Consider the following 25,458-nt stretch of genomic DNA (forward strand, 5'->3'; position numbering starts at 1 on the left):
ACCAAGGCCCAGGGGAATCCTTGTTTTGTTTTTTATAGAGTCATAACATGTCTCTTCATGTTTATATTGTTAAATGAAAATGCATAATACTTTCTTAAAGCCAGCTTTTAAATATGGAAAATCTGTGACATGTATCGCTTAAAACGTGACCACATCAAATTGTTTAAAAAGCCTAAACATGTGTATACATACGTTATATGTATGTGTGTATGTATATATAATTGGCATATTTATTGCAGAGCCTTTTGAAGAAACTGAAGAAAAATGGTTGTCTTCACTGGAAAATACTCGGTGGTTAGAATATGTAAGGTTTGTACAACTACTTTCCTTTTTTTCCCCCTTAACTTTTTTTTATTTTGAAATAATGACAGACTCCCAGGAGGTACAAAAACAGTACAGCCCTCCATGTACTCCTCACCACCTGCTCCCAATGGTAACATCTTCCATAACTAGAATATGCTATCAAAACCAAGGGGGACAGGGGCGCCTGGGTGGCTCAGTCGGTTAAGCGTCTGCCTTCGGCTCAGGTCATGATCCCAGGGTCCTGGGATCGAGCCCCGCATCGGGCTCCCTGCTCAGCGGGGAGTCTGCTTCTCCCTCTCCCACTCCCCCTGCTTGTGTTCCTGCTCTCGCTGTGTCTCTCTGTCAAACAAATAAAATCTTTAAAAAAAAATCTTAAACAACAAAACAAAACCCAAGTCGTACAATATATAGACCTTACTCAGATTTCACGCATTTGTACGTGTTTCCGTGTGTGTGTGTATGTGTGTGTGTGTGTGTGGCGTTCCGTGCATCTTTATTGCGTATACAGGTCATGCAGCCACCACGGCAGTCACGATGGAGAACTGCTCCGTCACCACAGGGCCCTGCGTGCTGCCCCTTCAGAGTCGCATCGCCACCCCCGCTGCTTGGCAACCACTGATCTCTGCTCCATCTCTGTGTTTTGTGATTATGATTTCAAGAATGTCATGTAAATCACCCCCCTTTTGATAAAAGGGTTCATGAACTTCCCTGATGTAAAAATCAAAATGTACTCTGTTGAAGAATCACATAAACACTGATGAAATTCATAAAGGTTATTGAGAATACAATATAGAGAAAGATTAGGTGTGTTTGATTTCAAGTACTTCGAAAGGAATATTTATAGTGGAAATCTGATTTTTTTAATAGTATTCTTCCATTTCTCTTTTCAGGGCATTCCTTAAACATTCAGCAGAGCTCGTGTACGTTCTAGAAAGCCGACATCTCTCCGTCATCCTACAAGGTAATTCGTTACTGAAAACACTGGTCACCACGCCAGGCAGCTTGGTGACTGTCGCATTCTAGTCAGTCACATGACTCCTGGCCGTCTCTTACTGACGACAGTGCCACCAGACACAGTACAGCTTCCGCACCTCCGTCGAGGACAGCCCTGCTAACGGCTGCAGACAGGAGGCTAGAACGGAGTCCAGTTTTCTGCCCTGTGTTAAACCTTCCGTCCTGTAGTGTGAGAAGGGCGGGTCACAGCTCCGCTGGAGTCGTACAAAGTGTTAATCTTGGCAGAGCGTCCTTTCTCTCTAACCTTGCTACGTTTCAAATTCATACAAATTTTAGTTTATATGCCTTTGGATCACACTGGATTGGACTCTAAAGAAATAGTTTGGTATCAAAAAATTGAGTTGAATAGCTAATGTGAATTTTGTCTGATGTTTAGGGAGGAGTAAATCGTGCAATATAAAAATATTTCAGTTAAGTAAAGGATAATTATATGTGAAATAACTTTACCGCTAAGAGAATTTCTAAGCTTACTGATGATAAAGTTTCATAAACCATGAACTACCTTATTTTGTGATATATTCACATTGCATAGTTTATGAATATGCTACGCTACTGAAGCTTACAGAAGTATTTTTACCAACTGTCAAATTTAACTGACTTGAGGAAAGTAAAGGATATTTAAAACCCTTAGGGGGAGAAAAGAATAGTGATGCACTATTTCAAGTAATCCTTAACCAATGCAATCAATGTTATTTAATTCACAAATGCATGCAGAGCTCAGCAACCCAGTAATCTCTCCTCTCAGCCAGTGGGTGTTCTCATCCTATTGCAAAATCCTACTTTGCACATCTCTTGAAGCATTTGTTATAATACAAAAGGCTTAGAAGAGATACCGAGGCTGCATTTTACTAACACTTTCTTTAGAACCTGTTTTTAAAATAGCTTATTGAGGTATAATTCACAGATTGTAAAATTCACCCATTCTGAGTGTGGGAATCAATAATTTTTAGTAAATATACAGAGTACATGTAGAGTTCAGAGTCCAGCCAAAAAGATTCCTTGTGGGTGCCTGGGTGGCTCAGTTGGTTAAGCGACTGCCTTCGGCTCAGGTCATGATCCTGGAGTCCTGGGATCGAGTCCCACATCGGGCTCCCTGCTCAGCAGGGAGTCTGCTTCTCCCTCTGACCCTCTTCCCTCTCATGCTCTCTGTCTCTCATTCTCTCTCTCGCAAATAAATAAAAAAATCTTAAAAAAAGGGCGCCTGGGTGGCTCAGTTGGTTAAGCGACTGCCTTCGGCTCAGGTCATGATCCTGGAGTCCCGGGATCGAGTCCCGCATCGGGCTCCCTGCTCAGCGGGGAGTCTGCTTCTCCCTCTGACCCTCCTCCCTCTCATGCTCTCTGTCTCCCATTCTCTCTCTCGCAAATAAATAAAAAATTAAAAAAAAAAAAAAAGATTCCTTGTGTCCCAGCCCCAGACAGCCACTAATCTGCTTTCTGTCTCTGTAGATTCACTCTTTCTGGATGTCTCATATAAACAGACTCATATAGTATGTAATCTGTTGCTTCTTGCTTTCATTTAACATACATGTTTTTGAGGTTCGTTCATGTAGCATGTATCAGCATCTTGTTTCTTTTTATTTCTGAGTAGTAGTCGTTTGTGTCAATACCACATTTTATTTATACATTTAGTTATTGATGGACATGGGGTTGTTTCCGTGTTGTGGCTATTACGAATTATGCTGCTGTGAACATTCATGTAAAAGTCTTCATGGGGAACATACGTGTTTCTTTCTTGTGGGGAGGTGCTTAGAAGTGGCATTGCTCAGTTCTAGGAGTTACCATTCTTAAAGAATGATGTTGGTTGTGGGTTTTCATAGATTCCTCTTACCAGGTTGAAGTACCCTTCTATATTCCTAGTTTGCTCAGAGTTTTCATCCAGAATGAACTCGGAATATCACATAGATGATTTTTATGCATCTGATGAGATGATTATGTTATTTCTATCATTTATTTTATTTATATGAAGTACTACTTTGATTGTTAGATAGATGTTAAACCAACCTTGCATTCCTGGAATAAATTCTTGTGTTCATGAGATAAATAATTTGATTTGCTCATATTTTGTTGATGATTTTATAATCTAATTACAGGGGATACTGGTGGAGAGTTTTTTTCTGATTTCTTTGGCTGGCTTTGATATCAGGATATTTACTGGCATCATTGAAAAGGACACCAGCTATAAAAGATGGGAGGAAAATGTTTGCCACCGTTTCAGATGATGGTGGGCAGTCCCATCCCCCTCATTCACTTCGGAGTCACCATGTGGAGTTGCCAGTAGAAAGATTACATTATATTTAATATTCTTAGGAAACAGAAGTAGAATGGACTCATGAAAGAGTTCCACCACAAGCCACTGAAATGTAAAAAGTGTGAGGGCTGTGCTCTATTTTCTGGAAAATATTCATGTATAAAAGACTATCTCCCATTAAACACTAATTGATCTGAAAGCCTGTAGTGTTTTAGAGTTGCTGGAATCCAGTGAACTTTCCAAACTTGGATTATTTTGAAGGAGCCTAAGCACAGAGTACTGTATTATCCACTTTACCCTTTCTCTCAGCATTTTTCTATGTAGTAGTCATTTTCTTTCCATTTTCTTGACAGAGGAGGAGGGAAGAGACTTGAGCTGTATTGTAGCTTCTCTTGTTCAAGTGATGCTGGATCCCCATTTTAGGACAATTACAGGATTTCAGAGTCTGATCCAGAAGGAGTGGGTCATGGCCGGTTATCAGTTCCTAGACAGATGCAACCACTTAAAGAGATCCGAGAAAGAGGTAACGGAATCGTAATGCTCATTGGGAGGGAGTCTTTAAGTGTGCACAAGATAAAACTCATGTCATCATGTGAAGAGGTGTTCTGTCTGTAAAGAGACGAGGAGCCTTTTTAAATACTGCATTTGGTACCCCTTAGCTGCTTAGTCTAAGACTAACATTGGGTTCCAAATAGATGCACTTACGAAGATGACTGTAACTATATAGGTAAAATTCAAAAAAAATTGTTGCATTTCTCCAAGTTGAAAACTACTTAAAAAATCTGTATTATCTCTTCTGCAAAGCAGATAACAAGCACATAAGGTATTTTGAAAAATCAGATTTGGAATATCACATTTTCTTAAAATGGGGCACATGTGTGGAGAATGGAAAGTTGGCGAGGGACATCTTTGTAACAGCTGTGGGCGTAGTGGCCACTGTGGGTGCAGAGGTGAGAAAGCTGTGAACAAGCCTCTCCCGGACGTGGTTGTTTCAGAGAGCACAGTCTGACTCGTAGGGTCTCCGTAGGGTCTCGTGTTTAACAACAAGCCGCACCATCTGAGGAAATCTCAGCAGTGACTACTTCACTTTTAAATTGCTGGGACTTCTAGATACAGTCATTGATCATCAGCTGCTGTACTTGGGGATCCACCGTGTGACCTAGAGGCTAATGCCAACCGCTTCCTGAAACTCTGGGGAGTTTTCTGGTTGCTGAGCCTGCACCAGGTCCACCAGAAGTGAATTACAGAAGTCGTTTCTTGCTTTGGGATTATTGTTTCTTTTTTTCTGTGTTCTAAAGAATTATTTCCAGGACAGACTTAATCACATCTTTTAGTGTCCCCCATTCATACAGTGACACCTGCCTGTTGACTTTGCCGTTTCAACTTGATAGGCTTCTTTGGCAAGCAAGGGCTGTGATGTTCATGGCCGTTGAACCTACTTCTGAGCTTTGACATAAGCCGTGTTTAATCTGTCTGCATATCCTTGGCTCAGGTTAGGAGCCAAGTGTTTTAGCTGAGATATTTTCATAGTAATCTCTTCCTTAACATGAGCCATAAATTTGGAAATAAATGGGAACAACTGAAGGACAGCATTAAATGTTCCCATTTTCTGTCTGTGTCTGCCAGTGTCCCTTATTTCTGCTGTTCTTGGATGCCACGTGGCAGCTCCTGGAACAGTACCCGGCGGCCTTCGAGTTCTCGGAGACGTACTTAGCAGTGCTGTACGACAGCACCCGCATCTCCCTCTTCGGCACCTTCCTCTTCAACTCTCCTCACCAGCGGGTGAAACAAAGCACGGTAAGCGAGGTTGTGGCGATAGCGACTTCTCTGTTTGTCTTACCCAGCTTTATTGAGGTAGAATTAAAGTACACTCAGCTGCATATTTAAACTATGTAAATAAAAACTGTCGTAGCTACCATTTTAAGCTGCAGTTTCTGAATGAATTATTTAAAGACATAAAAAATCTAGGAACCTGTTTCATTTTTATGAGTGAGCACTTCAGGTATTTTTCTCTGATGTATATTGTTCATAATAAGCCAGTTTTTAGGGGCGCCGGGCTGGCTAAGTCGGTAGAGCATGCAGCTCTTAATCTCAGGGTCAGGAGTTCAAGCCCCTTGTTGGATGTGGAGCCTACTTAAAAAAAAGAGAGAAAGAAAGAAAAAGAAAATGTGATATGTAACAATTAAAAAAAAAATAACCAGTTTTTAAAGATGTAAATTATTTTAACCACCGTAAATGTTGTGCTTTTATATTTATGTTTTCACATTTGGGCTGTCTGGGTGGATAATTGAAAAGGTCCTGTTAGAGGACTTTTATTTCCTAGAATAAAAGCTGTACAAAGCAGGATTATTTTCTTTAAGAGTTCTGTGGAGAAGGACTGTCGGAGATGAAGGGTAGCCGTGGTGCTAGACGGATTCTCAGTGGGTGCTGGCTTACCCAGTAATCTCAGAATCTGTCCCACCTGCCATACACCGTCCCTTTGGGGTAGGATTATCAGTTTCTAGTCACATTTCATTGACCTAGAGGAAGAATCATGGCTTAGGAGGGTCTCAAGCCAAACTTGAGAATAACTTCCAATTGCCACTGGTAGAACCTTCTGGAACTACAGGTTCTGGCTCACCCACATTTGAACCAACAATGGGAATAGCTGGTAAACGCCGCGATAACCATTGAGAGAAACAGAAAGGGCAGCTCTTGTGGGCCTCTAGGAAGACTTTCTAAGAAGGGGGTTGCCTTCACAGGGAGCTGTGGGGTCCTCAGCCTTGGCGGTAAGGCCCTCGTCCAGGCGATGTGACCTGGATTAACCTGAGTCCCGCCCAAGGTCTGGGAGAATGGTGAGCCCAGGTTCCTCAGCTGTAAAAATGGATCCACCAAACTAACAGTATTACCTTTGGCCTCAGTCTGTGAATTGAAGACATTTTGTAAACTGTGAAGCATTATGCTACACTATTTCCTAAAGAAATGAATCGTTCTAGATGTGGATATGAAAGACAAAGTGCACTGGACATTTAAGGAGGTGATTTCATTCAGGCTGTTGCAATAGGAGGAACCTTATTAGTGAGGAACATCCCAAAGTAAAGGAGGGGACCTGGGGGCTTGTTACGAAGGCAGGAGACAGGAGACATGAGGGAGCAGGTCCGACCTCAGAGTAGGTGAGCCGTGTCTCAGCCATGCTCTCCAGGGGCTCAGGGTCGGAGAAACTCAACACTGTCATAGGGTGTTTATTTTAGGTTGGAGAGTTCGGGAAGGAGATTTTCATAAAATATATTCTCTGCTTCCCTAGAAGAACGTAACCTATCCCAGTCCCGTGCTGAGACCAGCGGTGGGCTTGGGCTCCTGAAGTGTGGGAAACTTTGTTCCTAAACTAAGTGGTCTGCGGGTTGCTCCTTTTCATTTCTCGTCCACTGAGCTGCCTCAGTGTTCGGCCCCTTGCTGTGCTGTGGGCAGTACTGCGCATGGCGGTGCTCGCCTCCTCTCCCTGCGCTGCCCCTCGAGCACACCCGTGCTTGCACCCAGGGATGCGTGCGCACGCACACACACGCACACACCATTTGAGCCTTCAGAATGTACACGAGGCTAGGAAATCAAACAGCCTTGTTGGACATAAAACCTTAGATGTAAAATGCCAGTCCATCAGCCTGGCGGTCCCAGTGACCACAGTGCCTTGGGTGGGCGTTGCGGGGTGCGGGTCTCTGTGAAGCCCAGGTTGGCCTCCTAGGGACACTCACTCCTCACCCCGCTTCTTGGCTGGATTCTGGATGTGCCGACGTATGTTTACAAATAGATTTCTCTACAGGGATAAAAGTTAACAAATATTTTTTTAAAGTGTATCATCTGTTTTTCCTGGTCTGTGTTCCAGTGTTGTATTTTTTTAACTTGGCTTTTTTCAAAAGCTTTTTCTGGCAAGTACTAACATTGGATGCCTCCCTCCCTCGGCACTTCATATTCATGATTTGGTGTAACAGCCAGACTGGAGGCCGTCGGTGCCTCCCCTGCCCTCCCTGAGAAACTGTCCTGATTTTTAGCATGACCACTGTTCTCAGTCCCTGCCACAAAGACGTTTCCTTCTTTCCTCCATTCTGAGGCCACCTTAGATACTCATGGTCAGGTACTGTTCGTGGAAAATCTGATCTTCTTCCTTGGAGATATTTTTAGTTTTCACATTTAAAAACAAAACAAAAAGGTAACTGATTTCTATATATTTTCCTAAGGGCCATTAAAATAGTTCGGGGTTTTTGTTTTACTAGATTTCAGGTCTTAATACTTTTTTTTTTTAAGCAAATGGGTGGTTTCTACATGCACATATATGATGAAATCTCAAATAACTAAAAAAAATTTTTTTTAATATATTTCGTGCTTAATGAGTTCAGTTTTACTCATTTGGAGTAGACAGTGTTGTAAACTGCCCTGTGCTGTTGGCTAGCTTCCCTGTTCCCTGCTGGTCCCCAGCCTGTGGCGGGGAGCCGGCCGCCTCACTGCAGCGCTGCTTTTCTGATGACAGTCTTTGCCTTTTTTTCTAATTTCCAAAGAAATTCTTGTTTTTTTTGGAGAATACTGAAAGGTACAAAGCAGGAAATAAGAACCCATCATCTCCCACCATCCACAAAGTCGGTACCTTGAGAGATCTCCTCCGGAGAGCTAATAATCTGCATATACCTGCTTGTGTCACTCGCCGAGATGAGGGTCATGGTTTGAGATGCTCCTCACCTCCTCCCCGCGGAAGCGGTGGGCTGTCACCCCGCAGTGTTGTGCCACTGGCTCACCGGGCCGCCTGAGCCCAGAGCGGGCTGGAGGGGGGCTCCGGGGAGCAGGGGGCCCGGCCCCCGAGCATGGTCTTCGTGGGCTTGGCCAGACGCCAGGACTGTGCACGGTGGGGGGCGGATTCCCTCCTCTGTGCCCCTGGGCTGTGGTTCAGATACCGAAGGTCACTGGGTAAGTGAAGGGTGGCTGTCCACTTGGAAAAACGGGGTAAAATGGACGGCAGTGATTGCCATCTGCAGATTGTCCTGCATGTCCGTTCGCCATGTTTTATGCCCTGCGGGTAAATGCATAAGTGTGCGATCGATCATGTGCTCAGAAAGTAAAATGCGCCAAGTATAGAAGTAACTGCGTTGTAATGACGTACTCATTGCTTGGAGGGCCCAGCTTCCTTGGTGGCTTCCAGAAGAAAACGCCCTCTCCTCGCTCACACAGCGTGCGGCGTGTCTTTCTGATCGTGGTGCCGAGAATGTCTCTTCTTTCAAAGCAAAACATGCTGCTCTCGGGGGCTAGAGTTGCTGCGGTCCAGAAAATGCAACTTAAATAGTGATGAATGGCTTGTCCCAAAAAAGGAATGTACTTAAACTCTTTTCATTTGGTATCTTTTCACAGATGTTCAAATATTTTGTTTTGCAGGAATTTGCTATCAGCAAGAATATCCAGTTGGGTGATGAAAAGGGTCTAAAATTCCCCTCGGTTTGGGACTGGTCTCTCCAGTTCACAGCAAAGGACCGCACCCTTTTCCATAACCCCTTGTACATCGGGAAGAGCACGCCCTGCGTCCAGAACGGTTCTGTGAAATCTTTCAAACGGACAAAGGTAAAGTACACAAACGCACTGACGCTGAAAACCTGGTATCTGCTCACACCGTACACAAGGCGTGTTTTCAGAACACTGAGTATTAAGAGCCAGGTCATTTCCCTTGACAGCGCTGCCGGTGCAGATTTTGAGGGATCATTCGCTTTGTAACAGAAATGACCCTGCCCTGCCTTTTCTTCTTGGTGCCTGAGGCCCGCAGAGCTCGCTCAGCCTCTAGGATTTGGCCGATAGGAGCTCGGAGCCTGGGAGGCCCCATTCCTGAAACCCTATCCCCTCGCCTGTTCTTTCTAGGAGGAGCCAGGTGTACATTTTTTCCTAACCGAGAAGTCTTAGAAATTTGCACTTAAGCGAATCACTGAACAGTAGGGATCCGGTTCGCACCCGACGCAGGCGAGAGCTAACAGCCGGAGTCCGGTCCTAGAGGCTGGAACTGCAGGGGACGAGGACTGGGAGGAGCATCACAAGGGAAGGGACAAAGAGTTCCGTTTTTCATAGCGCCAGGCTTCCCTTTGCCGCTGCCCCTTTACTGTCTTCCCAGAACGGGGCGCCCCGGAGAGGTAATGCTGAACTCTCTATCCCCCCAGAAAAGCTACAGCTCCACGCTGAGAGGAATGCCGGCTGCCTTCAAGAACGGCGTCCTCGGCGACCAAGACTTAGTCCCCAGGAGAAATTCGTTAATCCTACCAGCAAAGCCCGAGCCCCCTCAGCACCCCGACAGCCGGCAGAGCGGGCTGGAGCGCTACTTCACCGAGTGGTGCTCCAGACCGGCCGACCTGCACGGCGTCCTTCTGCCGCACGTGTCCGGGCCGCGCGTGAAGCTCTGGAAACTCTGCTACTTCCGCTGGCTGCCGGAGGCGCAGATCAAGCTCGGCGGCTTCATCACTGCCTTTCACAAGCTCTCGGTGCTGGCCGACGAGGTGGACGCGCTCAGCAGGACGCTGCGGCAGCCCCGGGCCGGCCCCCCGCAAGCCTGCTCTCCGGGGCTGGACAAGAGCAGGATGTACTTCCGGGCCGACGGCCCGCACGACGCCTCGGGGACGCCGGACTTCCTCTCCTCCTCCTTTCCCTTCTCCCCCGTAGGCAACCTGTGCAGGCGAAGCATTTCGGGAACGCCACTAAGCAAATTTTTAAGTGGGGCCAAAATATGGTTATCTACTGAGACACTAGTAAATGAAGACTGAAGGGTCCTATTTGCTGAACGTTTGGAGGGAAGCCACAGACTTCTCCTCTGAATTAAAATTGCTAACCTAGGCATTTGAGGCTCTAAGAATTTTCTATGTCAGAATAACAGAGGAAATTTGCACTAATATTTGGAAACCTGTTGAATTAGGCTTCCTTCGTAATTTTTTTTTTTTTTTAGAAACAGGCGGAACTTCTCTTTTTGATGGCCTCTTTTTGCCATTGCAGGTCTGGCCCAGTTGTAGGTGATCTGGAGGCAGACCTTCCCCCACTCTTACTACTGTGAGCAAACCAGTTAACAGGAAAGTTAGGAAATTAGTGTGTAGTAGATTTTCAAGATGCATCCGGTAAGCACCCCCCACAGGCGTTAGGAGGTATTCATAGATTTTTTCCGGTCACTGTCCGGTCACTGTCCGTTCTCTGCGATCACCTGAGGGCTTAGTATTTCCAAGGCCATAATTTATTGTAGATCACCTTGTTTGGGACCATAGGTCACTGTGTTTTAAAATCCTGAGTTTGCTTTCACCTTCATAGGACTAATATGCACGGTTGACTTCGAAAGCATTCGCTGTAGATAATACCAACTTAGAAGTGCCTTTGACATTAATATTAATTAAGGTACGCATTAACACAAAGTAAACCACAGTTGCAGTTTTTAAAATAAGGGTGTTAAAAGCCTGCATATTGGAAACAGGCTTTTCACCTCGGAGCTTCCTGCCGGTAGCCAGGAGTCCCCCAAAGCACATTGCCTTCCCTCTGAGAGTCAGCGAGGACAAGCGGGCGTGAGGGGAGGTCCGCGTTGGTGGGACCGCAGCCGGGGAGAGTGCTGTCCGCCGAAACCCTCCCGCAGAAAGAGCCGGCTGGCTCCCGGGCGTTTGGGGCGTCGCCGTCTATGCCCAGGGTGGTGGGCGGTCGCGGAGATCACTAAGGCGGCCGTGAGTCCGCTCGCCTGTGCGGAAGGCCCTCCTCCCCCCGACGAAGTGCCTGGCAGCGCCGTAGAGCCAACAGGGCAAACGACAGTGCACTTCTCTCAAAAGACCGCCATTTCCGTGTGGAGAGAAGCCCCCCGCCCCCCGGCCTCTGCCAGCCATGCGGAGAGGGAGAAGCGCGCACACAGGTGTGTGGGGGTCACCCCGTGGGACCGGAAGCGAGCGAGCGCCGCGGGCTCCTTACGGCAGTGGCCTTCACCCCTCCCTCCGATGCGCACTCCCAGGCCCTGTTGACAGGTGGATGTTTTCAAATTGGGCTGTTACTTAGAGTTTCTTCATTAAACTGCCGTCTTAAGCTTTACAGAAGTTTTGCAGTGAAGTGGTTAATCTTTTCTAAAACAAGTTTTTTCAGAGCAGTGTTTTACTGTCCCGTGTAATGAATAGCTGTTTCTGTTTGAATTATTCGCCTTTTTAAGATTGATGTCTCTGGACTTTGAGGACAGAAGTTTTCATAAAATGTCTTCGGAAATTCATCTGTGGATTAGCCCAGTGTTTTTGCCAACCTAGGCCTAGAAAGTCGGGGCTTTTCTCAGTAGCACTGTTACTACTAAACGTTTTATAGTCCCTGATTGGAAACCAGTCCCAGGCCCCTTAAAATCCCACAGCGTATCCTGCCACAGAAAGTGTCATAATTCTCCCTTTTTGATTAAGCTGCCTTTTTATTATTACAAATTATTCTAAACTGGGGGGTTTTGGAGAGGGATTGTTGAGCATTTGTATCTTTATACTTCTCTTTCCTCACACATTTATCTCAACTCCTTGAGCAATTTTTTTGTTAATTTACAAGTTTAAAGGAGATTAGGTACTATCAATACTGTTTTAAAATAGAAAATGTGCATATTTTTGTATGATAATCAAACGTAGTAAAATACGGTTTTTCGTTTTATTTTCGCTGGACAGTTGTATCATGATTACCGTGCCGCAGGTTACCGCGCATAACATGATGTACAGCTGTAACGGCGTCAAGTCGTAGCCATCGTAAGGCTGCCGGCACCCCTGCTGGCCCGGGGGGGGGGTGCGGGCACAAGCGAAGGCCTGCGTGCGGGAGCCGAAGCCACACCGGAGAGCGCCTCCCGCTCCGGCCCCGCTGCCCTGCGAGCCAGGTTTGTGCCGCACAGGCCCGACAGCTTGGGACTCCTAGTACTGGTGAAAGATGTACAATGTCTTACTGTTATTTTATGATGGAAACCGGTTCTAAAACCAAAAATGTCTTAACTTTAAGAAAAGTGTATTAATTTGTGCTAATGGGGAAAATCAGTCAGCATACCTTCAACGAAACCTGCTTGCCGTAGCCGTAACCTCAAGTAGTTAGAACTTGATTTTGAGAGAAAACTAAAAACCTTTGTGCCTAAAATTGATGGACTTCAGTTAAAGTAGGATGAGCAGGAAGATGAGAGAGCCTGTTCAACAGTGATGACTGTGAGGGAAATTTTGACTGCTAAATAAAACTCCCACAGAACTTGGTGGTTGTAGTTGTTATCAATATGAGATCATCTACAAGAACGTAGTGATTCAAGAAGCGAAGGCGTCTTCTTCCAACTCTACTTGTGTGGGTGTCATCCACTCAGGTTTTTTTGCCTGCTCGAAAGCAAGACAGTGATCGGTAACATTTTTAACATCGATTCAGAACTGGCTGTAGTTAAGGCCACGTGGGTATTAATGGACCATGCCCTAACCTGTCCTTCCGTTCAGTAAATCACCAAGCTGGGGAGTAACATTTCCCTAAGAAGGTCTCCGAACCAGTCTGTGGGGACTGGGGTCCCCATCCCGGACTCTTGGTCCTATAGTTCTGGTTAGTTGCCTTCCTACCGTATACCTTCCTCAGCCTAGGGCTCTTACGAACAGCCCTGTTGCAGTTACACCGTCTGTACAGAAAATTGCCCCTCTGGTCATGAGGGAGGGACAGTTGCTTTTGATAAAGACTGTTCATTCCTTTGATGATCTAGGCCCAATTAGTAAGAGCAAGCTGAAAGGTAAGGAATTTAATGAGAATTTATTTTTAATTCCCAGAGAATGAATTTCATCTGTTTGTGCCCTTCTTAGATAATCATAAAACAAGAATGTTTAACAGCTGAGTATATCTGGGCACTATAGAAAACCTTAAATACAGGTCTCTCCAGTATACTAAACTAGAGACATTGGGTATGCTACTTTTATAAAAGACCAAAAGCTGTGAAACATCCCATTTGTTTGGATTTTTTCCAGCTGTTTTGCAAGTGTAGCTTAGTAACATAGATGCATCCCTTTCCTAAAATGGCCACCAAGTTTATAACCTTCTAGAAAGTTCATTACCTGCTATGTGGAATCAATGAGTACATTCAAGCCAAGACCAAGTTTTATGACACACAGACACTGTACAATGATGAGTCTTAAACTCTCAGGTTTATTACTGACATAACAAAGTTAAATAAAATGTAATGATGCTTTATGCTTTTGAAAATCAATCCATGTGTCACCAGACACCCCCAACTCGACAGCTCTTAGGTGAGGTTTTTGCTCTTAGCTCCAACAGCAACCACGTGGCAGACTTCTACGTCGGCCCCCAACTTCTGCAGTTCATCCAACCAGAGCATTTGCTTATGTGAAAGACGATCACTGGGGCCTTTAACTTCCACCAGCTGGAATGTAAGTTTTAAAAAAGTTATTTAGTGGGCGCCTGGGTGGCTCAGTTGGTTAAGCAACTGCCTTCGGCTCAGGTCATGATCCTGGAGTCCCTGGATCGAGTCCCGCATTGGGCTCCCTGCTCAGCAGGGAGTCTGCTTCTCCCTCTGACCCTCCCCCCTCTCATGTACTCCCTCTCTCTCATTCTCTCTCTCTCAAATAAAAATAAATAAAATCTTAAAAAAAAACAAAACAGGGGCGCCTGGGTGGCTCAGATGGTTAAGCGTCTGCCTTCAGCTCAGGTCATGATCCCGGGGTCCTGGGATCGAGTCCCGCATCGGGCTCCCTGCTAGGCGGGGAGCCTGCTTCTCTCCCTCTGCCTCTGCCTCTCTCTCTGACGTTCATGAATAAATAAATTTTAAAAATTTAAAAAAAAAAACAAAAAAAGTTATTTAGTATCTTACTGAAACAGAATAGCCAAGTATGCTATAGTAGTTTTCACTGACACTGCTCTACTTACATATATAAAACAAAGATACATGTATGAAGTTCACTTGAGAATTATTCTGTAGACAGTAGGCAGTTCTTCAGAGATTTACTACATTGTTTCTGAATATACAGTTGAAAAATAGTTTTAAAGCATGCACTAGATTGTTGCTCCCCTGCTTAGAAATTATTTACTTTCTAATCACAGAGCTTACTTTCTGTTATATTTGCAGTTAAATCCAAACTTTTGCCATGACTTACAAAACTATCATCTGGACCCTGCCAACCACTCCAAAGTTCCTGAGAAAGACCAACCTCTTCCCAACCGAAGGGCCCTTCCATACGCTTGCTGTTCCCTCTGCCCAGGACACTTCTTCCTGTTCTTCACATGTCTGACTTCTTACCCTTCAATGCTCAGCTTAAATCCCCCTCCTAGATGTCCAGCACATCTCAAAGCAGGGTTCTTCTATGCACTTCCTCCACGGCATTTATCAGAAGACAAAACTGTTCATTACGTATCAGCTCCATGAAGGCAGGAACTGTGTCAGTTTTATTCACTGCAGATTACTGAACTTCAAAATGGCAATAAAAACTATCCAGATTTTCCAAATTTGATAGAAACTACAAATCCAAAGATCAATGAACCCCAGGCACAGAAACATAACACTACACAAAGAAACATAATGAAGTTGCATAACTGGTGATAAAGGGAATATTCTAAAAGCAGCTAGAATTTTTTAAAGCCTAAAGGGAAAGACTACACATTTATCATTAAAAAACAATGCAAGCTAGAGGACAATGGACCAGTATTTCAAATTACTGAAAGGAAAAAACTATCAACATAGAATTTTTTCCTCAGAGAAAATACCTTTCAAAAGCAAAGATGAAATGAAGACTTAGACATAGAAAACCTAAATTATTCATTACTAGCAGGCCTCCATTTCAAGAAGTGTTAAATTCTTTAAGCAGGAGGACTACAGTACGTGGAAATCTGGATCTTTACAAAGGAATAACAAGCAGTAAGAATTTCTATCTAGGGGGAGGCCTGGATGGCTCAGTCAGTTGAGCATCCGACTCTTGATTTCGGCTCAGGTCATGATCTCAGGGTCCTGGGATCAGGCCCTGCATCGGGCTCCGGGCTCAGCAGAGGCTTGAGGATTCTCTCCCTCCCTCTCCCTCTTCCTCTACCTCTCCCGCTGCCTGTGTTCTCTCTCTCTCAAACCAATCAATCTTTGGGGGAAAAAAAAAAAATTTGTACCTAGGGGAGGAAAACTAATTTCTATCTATGTGAGTAATTATAAAGATTCTTAAATCAACTGTAGAAAGCAAAAAAATGTAGAATTTAGAACATACAGAAAAATGATGTATGAACAGTACAAAGGCCAAGAGAGGAGATATAAAAACATGTTTTTTATACTATACATGTAATAGCATAACATCACTTGAAAGACAGGAAGCTTAAGATCTACACTGGAGCAACCACTTACAACAATTATAGCTAACAAGTCAACAAAGGACTAGAATACAATCTTTAAAAAAAAAAAAGGTAGAAAAAGGTGAGAAAAGGAGAACAAGAGAGCTGAGACAAACAGAAAACAAGTATCAAGATGGTAGCTTTAAAGCCAGTCATTAATAAGCACATCAAATGTAAATGGTCCAAAAACCTAATTAAATGGCAAGAGGTTGTCAAACTGAATTAAAAAGTCAGACCCAGCTATAATGCTGCCTACAAGAAACCCATTAAAGATGAAATAAGTTAAAAGTAAGAGAAAAAGATATGTCCTGTTAGCACTAATCAAAAGAAAGCTGGAGTGGCTATTTATTAATATCAGTTGATTTCAGAGTGGAGAACACTACCAGAAATAAAGGAGGGTCATTTCACAATGATGAAGAGATCAACTCATCAAGAGGATGTGACAGGCCTTCAAGTTTATACATCTAATCACAGAGCTTCAAAATATATGAAGCAAACTGGATAGAACTGCAAGGAGAAATACACAAATCCACAGTTCCAGTCCGAGATGTCCCATGACCCCAAAAGTATGATCCATTAAAGAACAGAGAAGTTGGGACTTGGCCAAAATAAAAATTTCTGCTCTTCCAAAGACACTATTATGAGAATGAAAAGACAAGCCACAGCCTGGGATGAAATATATTTGATACAGGGCTTGTATCCAGAATTTTTTTTTAATCTCAGAACTCAGTAATACAAACCAACCTGGGATGGGCAGCAGGGGAACACCAGGGTGAGGCAAGGTGGCCCTGAGCCGAGAACACATGATGAGGAGCTAACTCCTGGGGAGCTTAGAGAACGGCTTCCTGTCATCTCAGCCTCCTGGTGTTCACACCTGCAGAATCCCATCCCTTGCCAGGGGGGGTGGGGGCGGGGGGCGCGCACTGGAATCTGTGACTTGCTTCTAACAGAATAATACGGCCAAAGTGATGGAACGTCCCCTCCGCGATCAGGTCATAGGAGCCCGACTTCCGTCTTGCTCACACTCTGGCTCTTCTCCGAGCCTGCTCTGATGAATGAGCCGCCAAGTGGCGCGCTGCATGGCGGAAAGGAGAGGCCCCCACACCAGGGGCTGCGGAGGAGGCCCCCGCCAATAGCCACTGGGGAACCATGGCCCTCGGTCCCACAGCCAACAATCACGCAAGAAATGCCTGGATCGGAGCCTTTGATTAAGTTGCTAATGAAACTTTCCATTGTGGCGCAACTGACCTTACAGCGACGACTCCGGGAGTCCCACACCACCAGGTCAGGGAGGCCCCCTCGGCAGTGTCGGAAGTCCACAGCCAGGCGCCGGCACACACCGCTGAGGATGGGGCCGCCCAAGCAGGAAACGAGATCCTGAACCCAAAACACAGGGCTGGTTAGCCATGTCTTACGACAGAGATCCTGCAATACTTTCACTGGCCACGAGACGCAGAAAACTGTAATTCCACAGAAATGGGTTCCAAGGACACCAGGGGTCATTCTGCTGCTTGGGCCACAGGGCCACTGAGCCACCAGCCAAAATGCCCACCGGCAAGCTCTGGGAAATCAGGTTTCCTTCGCTCAGTCAGACTCCTGTCTAGACTCCTGTCGGCAAAGCTCTGGGGAACAGCTGAGGAAGAGGGAATTTGGGGTGAATCCTCAGGAAAAGGACAGTGATGAAGGCCAGTAGTTGCAGGGACAGGAACAGCATCCTTCCTGCTGAGGGTCACAGGCCAGGCAAAGGGAAGCTGTCAACTAAGGGGAAGAAGGCATCCCTGGGCTTATTTTGTGCCCTGACCTGGTCCCACCGGTTACAGTGGCATCCGGACTAGGGGCCTATCATCTACATAAATGTATGCATAGCACCATCACATAAGAAATACGTGTGCATGTACACACACGTGCACACACGTAGGTGTGGATACACATATATACACGCACGTGCACACACATGTACACACACGTATACAGATCTTGCCAAAGCAGACCCAGCACTGAGAGGTGTTGCTCTCTGACCAACTCCCGCGCAGGGTTTCACCTGAGCTTGCTGAAGAGAAGCAAAGCGATCCCAGCTGACGAGGGAAGCCACTCTGCCCTGCTGGGCCTGCCACGCGGCTGCCACCCAGGCCCGCAGGCTCTCCGCGGGCGCGCTGTGAATCCGCCGCAGCCGGGCCTCCACGGCCGGCCGCCGGCTGGTGCAGAAGCCGTCCGTGCACAAGTCCAGCGGGAAGGCCTACGTCGCGGGAAACAAGCCTCGTTCGGTGCCTGGACAGAACTGGTTCATCAGAAGAACATTCCATACCCATAAAATTTGGGAACTGGCCAACCTGATTAAACCGACACATTCTTCTTCTCAGAAGGTAAGTAAAAATTATCTAAGTAATCTAACATAAAAGCAACTCATTGCCCTGGTTTGTCAGCGTCGTAACTGGTGGAAAGAGCTCCCAGGTTACAGCGGTGGTGCCCTCGGCGGGCCCGGGCACCAGCACACACAGGGGCGCCGGGCCCGACAGGAGACCGGTCAAGGTCAAAGCTGAAGAAACCTACGCTACAAGTTTCAAGTGGAACGAAGGTAAAGTAGGTTCAAGATGAAAATTTAACAGATTTACATTTTAAAATCTATGAATCCGGATGTAAAATGAAAGACTATTCTAAGAGAGACTCAGCACCGCCCCCAAGACCGTCATCGGCAGGCTTCTGATGGCCGCAGACCCACACGCACAAGGGTGGGAATGAGTCACAAAGTGCAGAAGCATCTGCTCGCCTAAAAAGCACCCGCCGGGCATGGCGTAACCTGAGCACCTGGTAGGCGTTTCTGAAGACGTCTGGTATCCCGTCCATGAAGATGATATCCCACAGGAGGAGGCCATACAGCGTGCTGAAGGTGGACCCTTCCCCATGAATCCCTAAGACAAAGCCAAAGCACAGGAAAATCAAGTTTTTCTGTTTTTTAAAAACCCCCACCATAACCCACTGCTTACTCAATTTGAAGGAAATAGATTTTAGTTTCAAATGCAAAAGCTGTTTTCTTGCCATTCCTAGCTCATTTGTTTACATTACATTGCTTATATACAGAAGACTCGTTTAAAAGCAAAAATCTTAGTAATTATGGGAAAACTTAAATACACATTTCAGAGCCATAAAGTAGCAGTTCTCTAACTTTAGTGAGAAATGTAAGGAACGTGTTTAAAGATAAGTAAGTAAAAGCAGGTTCCCTCCTCAGGCTCCAGGGGTTCGATTCGGTGGGTGTGGGTGGGCCGAGACCCCTGCAGGTCCTCTGGTGTAGGGCCCCTTGGCCACACCTGCAGAAAGGCTTCCCAGAACAGATCTATCAGAGAAAAACTAGTACCTTGGAGCCCGCGCCCTCTGACCTGGCGGGTGCTGTCTCCATCCACCTCACTGGACCTTGCGTTCCACTGCTTTGTCCTGGACAAGCGTGCCCAGTGTTTCTGAGATTTGGGCTCTTCTAGAAACCTTCCACCTCCGAGACCACCTAGCTCAGACCCCGGCCTGACACCCCATACAACTGTACTGACTGGGCCACGAGCTCCATCGACCACGCAGGTGTCCTAGCAGAGTTGAGACCAGGGGCTCGATCTCGGCTTAGCACGCAGACCTATCTCCCAGGCAAGTGCTCTGCACTTCCACACACCTGACCGGGGATGGGGGCCATGTGGGGGCTTCTCTCCCCGCATTATGGCCTTGGCCAAAGGAGGTGCTGACCCCCACGACCCTGTCCCAGTAGGCAGGCAGAAGGGCTCTTCTGGCCGGTTGGCCCTGTTCCAGTCTGTGCAAGGGCATGGTGCCGCACAGGCCCTGGAGGGCAGAGACCAGGCCGAGGCTGCACGTGTGTCCCGTACGAAAGTACACAGACCAGAGCCTGTCAGAAGCAGCACGGCCAGGCCCCCTCCGTCCTGCCTCCCTGAGGCTGTGCCTTTCGTCCCCCTCTCAGTTCTAGCCCCTCGTCCTTGCAGCCTGTCTCAGAGATGCAAAAGGACAGAGCGGGAACAACCGAAACTCACTCAGGCCTCTGGGCTGGAGCTGAGCCCTTTTCACCAGCAAACTTTACACTGGGCTCCCGGGCTCCTGCCCAGCCAGGGGGTACTGCTGGGTCTCAATTTCCAGCCTGCTTCCTGCCCGGGAGTGCACACTGTCCACTGTCCAGGCAGGAACACTGGCGGTCAGAATTCCCGCGCTCCTAAGCGGTCTACACCATGCGTCTGTATCGGAAGTGAAATCATTTTTGGTAAGCTCCTTCTGAGTGATTCTGAAATAAACTTCTCTGAAGGGAGCTTGAGATTGCCCTTAGTCCAAAATCTCCTCTCAAAGAGACTGACAGCAAGGGTTCCACTCATTTTCACTGCATCCATTTTAATAAATGAAGAAAATATTTTATATAAAAATATTTTATACTCTGGAAATGGAATCATCTGTCCGTTTTTCAGGCTCATGGTTAAACCGAAAGCATTCCACTGTGTTCGCCTCACAGCGGGCCCGCCACACGCCCTCATATCCGCGCCCTCCACCCTCGACTGCCCAGTTTACTGTCTCCCAGTTTACTTCTCTGGGGATAGCTGCTCATTCTATTCTTTTATTTCTAACCTTTCAGGTCTGTGCTATCTCTGTCTTCACTGGGGTTTGTACTTCTTCCCTTATAGCATCTCCCTTCCCTGTGAGTAATAAAGATACCACAGAGATTAATCTTAGCCGTTCTCATACTCATCGTCGTTTCGTGGTCCTCATTAATCTTCTGAACGCTGACATAATACTCAAGAGAAATAATGTCCTGATTTTCACGGATTTGAAGGTGTCAGAATGTTTTTAATCCTCGTGACCCTTCGGCCTGGGCAGAGGGGAGTCCTGCCTGGATGGAGGATGGGCGTGGTGGGCCCCTCCGGAGTGAGCACACGGGCCACTGTCTGGGGTCGGCTTCTGAGGTCCGAGGGTGGGGAGGGTGGAAGGAATGCCGCAGCAGGCCGGTACACGGGGCTCACTGCGCCTCTCCACTTTTGTACAAAGGCACGTTCAATAGCTTCCCTAATACATCGTTTTTAAAAAGGAAGAACGGCTAGGGTGCCTGGGTGGCTCAGTTGGTTAAGCGACTGCCTTCGGCTCAGGTCATGATCCTGGAGTCCCAGGATCGAGTCCCACATCGGGCTTCCTGCTCGGCAGGGGGTCTGCTTCTCCCTCTGCCCTCTTCCCTCTCGTGCTGTCTCTCATTCTCTCTCTCTCAAATAAATAAATAAAATCTTTAAAAAAAAAAAAAAAAAAAGGAAGAACAGCTAGAGTGGGCCTCTCCAGAACTGCCTTGCCCTCCCCCTTCCTCTGTAATTCCTCTCTCACAGCGTTTGATTTTACTTTTTCTAGTCGGTACTACATTTCGCTAAGGACAGACTGACAAGCTCATCAGAAGGCAAATTCCCAACGTCTCCTCTTTTCCTGGGCCTCAGATAAAGCATTCATTCTCTGCAATAAAAAACGCACAAAAAAGGAAACAAAAACAAAAACAAAGCACTGCTCTTTCTAGCAATTTCTCCGGTTCCTCTGGTGCTATGCCATCCCAGGACTTGGTCCTTCAATCCCCTTAAAGTTGTTAGCTACGAGGCCCGCTTGCTCTTTCCAGAACAGCCTGGCCCAGTTCACAGCTCCTACCTCCTCTAACGGGCTTTGCTACCAGGCAGCCCTCCTGGGAGTCCTCTGCCTCCCGAACTCCCAGGCCCAACATAAGCTCTCTGAGAGCAAAACCAGTTCCACTTGCTTCTAACATCCCACCAGAAAGCGCTGTTCCTCCCAGGCCTTGGGTGGTAGATGCTGCTTCAATGGAAGAAGACGGCCTTTAGCAACTATCGTGAGTAAAACCCCTTCCCACACCCTCCCAGGTCAGCAGCAGCGCCCACCGGGCCGGACGGAGAGACGGCAGCCACCCGCTGCTGCCGAACCATCCCCGGGGGCCCGGCGGCCCGGGAGAAACACCGTGCGTTACCCTGGTCGAAGCCGCTGCGTCTGTAGTAGGCCAGCGCCACCTCCTCCACAGAGCACAGGACTGTGGCGGGGGCGGCAGGCCCCCCAGCCTCCAGCACAAACACGGACTTGCCCGTCCCACGCTGCGGGCACAGCCGGCCCGTGATGGTCACCTGACACAGCAGGACAACATCCATCAGCCTCCCTCGAGCTGCAGTCCCTGCAAACCTGACTGCCACGTCACCTTCCGACGTCCCCCCCCCAGCCACCTATTCTCAGCAGAGCGCGAGGCCACGTGACCCATGCTCCGTGCCTGCGAGGGTGTGGACTGGCCACTGCCCCAGCCCCGGGTGTGTGTGGGGGCGGTGGGGGGACATGGACCCCAAAGCTGCTCTCCAGGTGCCCTGACCAAGCAGGAGACACTGGCGAAGGCTGTGAGCTCCTGACCCAGGAGTTTTACAGGGAGTCACTCAACCCAGCGCACGAGCAGCCCAACCCCCCGGCCAGCCCAGCTTCTGACGTAGGAGGCGCTGGTGTGAAAACGGAGTCCTGTCCTACACGCGCACTAGGGTTTTCTAAGTCTACAAGAAAATGCACACAAAAACTGTTCTTAGGCTGTTTCCATTCAGGAAGAAAACCAGCATATGCGCTGAAGTCCAAAGTGCCCAAAGGATATCGACTTACATGTTTAACGTCATCCACAGTTATTTCTGGTAGCTGATGGAAGAGGTGCCTGTACTTCTGACAGTTCGGAGACTCTCTCAGGCGCAGAGCTCTCTGGTACAGTGAGAGACGGTGTCCCGTTCGGACTTCTGGATCTGCCAGCCCTTCTGCGATGCACTTGATAGCCTAGCGAAGAACACAGCCCCACATCAGCATCCTGAAAGACCTGAGGGCAGCAGCTGCTCACTGAATGTGACAGGAAACCCCTGTTAATTATCCAGTGTCGCTAACTAGCAAATGGGCAAAGCAATACTTCCAGAGATAAAGGATATTCCTTAGATCTCATGCTGCTACATTTCTCCCTTTCTCCCTCTCTCCCTTTCTTTTTCTCTCTCTCTCTCTCTAAGTAGGCTCCATGCCCAACATGGGGCTTGAACTCCCCACGTGAGATCAAGAGTCACGTGCTCTACCGACGGAGCCAGCCAGGCTGCCCCGTCATCCTGCTACTTTTAATGATCAGGTGCACTCAGGAACCACAGAGCTGGCCCAGAGTCCTCATTTACAGGGAGAAGAATCTTGGGTTTGGAGAAGTTAAATGCATTTCCTAAGGCTATTCAGAGTTGGACAAAAAAACCCAAAAGTACTGAAAATACCATAGCATACCACTTCACGCCTAATAGGATGACTATAATCAGAAACAAGGAAAATAGTAAGTGCTGACAAGGATGTGGGAAAAACTGGAACCCACATGCACTGCTGGCAGGAATGAAAGAATGATTCAACACTGTGAAAGTCAATGTGCGGTTCCTCAAAAAGCTCAACACAGAATTACCGCATGACCCAGCAACGCCAAATCTGGGGACATACCCAGAAGAACTGAAAGCAGCGTTTTGAACAGATATTTGTACACCATGTTCATAAGCAGCATTATTCATAATAGCCAAAAGTGGAAGCGAGCCAAGTGTCCATGTTGAGATAACTGGATAGATGGAACATGGTCTGTCCACACAATGGAATGTTATTCAGCCTTGAAGAGGAAGGAAATAAGCATAAGAGTATAAGTACAAAGTATAAGAATACTTTGTACAACGTGGATGAACCTGGAGAACAAGCTGCTGAGTGAGATAAGCCAGAGACACGAAAGACCAAATACAGGAAATATCTAGAACAGGCAAATTCAGGCTGTAGGGGGAGGGACCAAGGAGCAATGACTAGCTGGCTACAGAGTTTCTGTTTGGAGTGATGACAAAGTCTAGAAATAGACAGTGGTGATGTTGGCACAAACACTGTGATTATAACTAATGCCACCAAATTGTTATATATTAGTTACAATAAGAGAATAAAAAGTAAAAACAAACAAAAACAAACAACACCCTGAAAATCAGTGAAAGATCCGGCCATCAAGAGCGGAATGGTCAAAGGAACAAGGAAGGGCGAAGGAGACCCGGCCCCGGCTGCTGAGCACCCTGCTGATAGATTCCTTCACCGGAGACTGCTGTAAAGAAATGAACGCGGGCACCTGGGTGGCTCAGCTGGTTAAGCAACTGCCTTCGGCTCAGGTCATGATCCCAGAGTCCTGGGATCGAGTCCCGCATCGGGCTCCCTGCTCAGCAGGGAGCCTGCTTCTCCCTCTGACCCTCTCCCCTCTCATGCTGTTTCTCTGTCTCTCTCTCTTTCTCTCAAATAAATAAATAAATAAATAAAATCTTTAAAAAAAGAAAAAGAAATGAACGGGACAGTAACAAAATGATGAAGACTATGAGTGTGGCCAGGAAGATCTTTGAGAAAAGGCTAAAAGGAATGAGGATTTTCTGTCAATCTCAAAAATATCTCAACGGCTCGTCTACCTCTGTGCGCCTGAGTCAGTGCTCCTATTAGTGGAACTGTGAACAAGGGGGAAATCCAAACCCTTTCGAACTTTTATTTCAATGAAAGAAAGAGGCAGCATAAACACAGGCTTTCTCTGCGTTCGGCTGTGGGCTACCAGACGCTGTCTCTCGCTATTTCAGCCTGAGTACACACCGAGAGGTAAGGAAGCACCACACCCACCTCCAAGAAAACAGACAGCTTTCACCAGCTTGAAGCACTTTAGGTAACAAGGCACTTTTTCAATTTAAGGTAATAAAAATAGTCTGTCATATTTCCACACCCATGGTCAACTTTTCCACCTCCAAATCACCCTGATTCACTTCATGTTGCCGCTGGAAAAAAACAAAAGCTTCCAGAGCCCCAATCCCCTGCATTCAAGGCAAACGCCAGGCTGGCAGGGAGGAACCCCAAGCAGCCACACAAAGAGCCACTGTCACCTCTGGGCTCAGCACAAGCGGCCTTCGGAGGCCCCGCCCTGCTCAGCCCTGGCGGCAACCAGGATCCTAGACTCCCAAGATCCCTGCCACGGGGAACACAGTGCCCGGAGGAGAAGGTGGCCTGCTCAGCATTGGCCAGACAACACACTTCCCAGTGGAAGGAAACATCTTTCATCAGACTTTCTACCTGGAGGCCCCATGCAACAAATGAGTAAAATCACCATTTCCAAAACAAAAAGCACCTTCCTTGAAAGCACCTGCTGAGGACGGGGACCTCTACCTCTCCTGCTCCTGTAATTCCTAAACCCCAACACAGAGCCCACTACCAACCCATCTCCCAAATCAGTGAAAAGTCTCCTGCCCTCCTTGTAATGCTTCTGTTAGCATTTGGGGGGTTGGAAGAACACAGACAAAAGAATGTTAAAAAAAAAAAAATTCTCATTATACTTAGGTTTCTAAGGTATTAAAAGTTGGCTATGTATTTTCACTTATGCAGAAGTTAAAGGCTCAGGTCTATCTAGTTACTGAATACCGGTTCAAGGCGTTTCAAGTGCTGGTGTAAGTTGAGTGCCAGTCTATCCCACCACCGGCCTCTGCTGTCAGGACAATACACTCTCTGGGACAAGAGGCTTTCAAGCTCCTTGACTGCTTCCT

The 25,458-nt window shown here is 47.0% G+C and overlaps 2 protein-coding genes across 3 annotated transcripts in view; one reads left to right on the forward strand and one right to left on the reverse strand.

The window, feature by feature from the left end:
* The window catches only part of MTMR10 (myotubularin related protein 10), a 57,363-nt gene extending 45,055 nt beyond the window's left edge, over positions 1–12,308 (forward strand). Inside the window, exons 10-15 of the mRNA XM_044918301.1 lie at positions 240–309; positions 1,194–1,264; positions 3,919–4,088; positions 5,192–5,362; positions 8,960–9,142; positions 9,727–12,308. Coding sequence (XP_044774236.1) covers positions 240–309; positions 1,194–1,264; positions 3,919–4,088; positions 5,192–5,362; positions 8,960–9,142; positions 9,727–10,323 — 1,262 coding nt within the window. The 3' untranslated portion in view covers positions 10,324–12,308. The remainder of the gene's footprint in view (positions 1–239; positions 310–1,193; positions 1,265–3,918; positions 4,089–5,191; positions 5,363–8,959; positions 9,143–9,726) is intronic.
* Positions 12,309–13,641: 1,333 nt separating this feature from the next.
* The window catches only part of FAN1 (FANCD2 and FANCI associated nuclease 1), a 32,477-nt gene continuing 20,660 nt past the window's right edge, over positions 13,642–25,458 (reverse strand). Inside the window, exons 8-14 of one of the 2 annotated variants that reach the window (XM_021680637.2) lie at positions 25,337–25,456; positions 22,520–22,684; positions 21,858–22,008; positions 18,677–18,780; positions 17,913–18,107; positions 17,120–17,248; positions 13,642–13,928 (exon numbers count right to left, since the gene is read on the reverse strand). In XM_021680637.2, coding sequence (XP_021536312.1) covers positions 13,791–13,928; positions 17,120–17,248; positions 17,913–18,107; positions 18,677–18,780; positions 21,858–22,008; positions 22,520–22,684; positions 25,337–25,456 — 1,002 coding nt within the window. In that variant the 3' untranslated portion in view covers positions 13,642–13,790. The remainder of the gene's footprint in view (positions 13,929–17,119; positions 17,249–17,912; positions 18,108–18,676; positions 18,781–21,857; positions 22,009–22,519; positions 22,685–25,336; positions 25,457–25,458) is intronic. The other variant, XM_021680638.2, reaches the window with a different exon arrangement.

This window comes from Neomonachus schauinslandi, chromosome 9 (genome assembly GCF_002201575.2).
Source record: "Neomonachus schauinslandi chromosome 9, ASM220157v2, whole genome shotgun sequence".
Taxonomy (NCBI): Eukaryota; Metazoa; Chordata; class Mammalia; order Carnivora; family Phocidae; genus Neomonachus; species Neomonachus schauinslandi.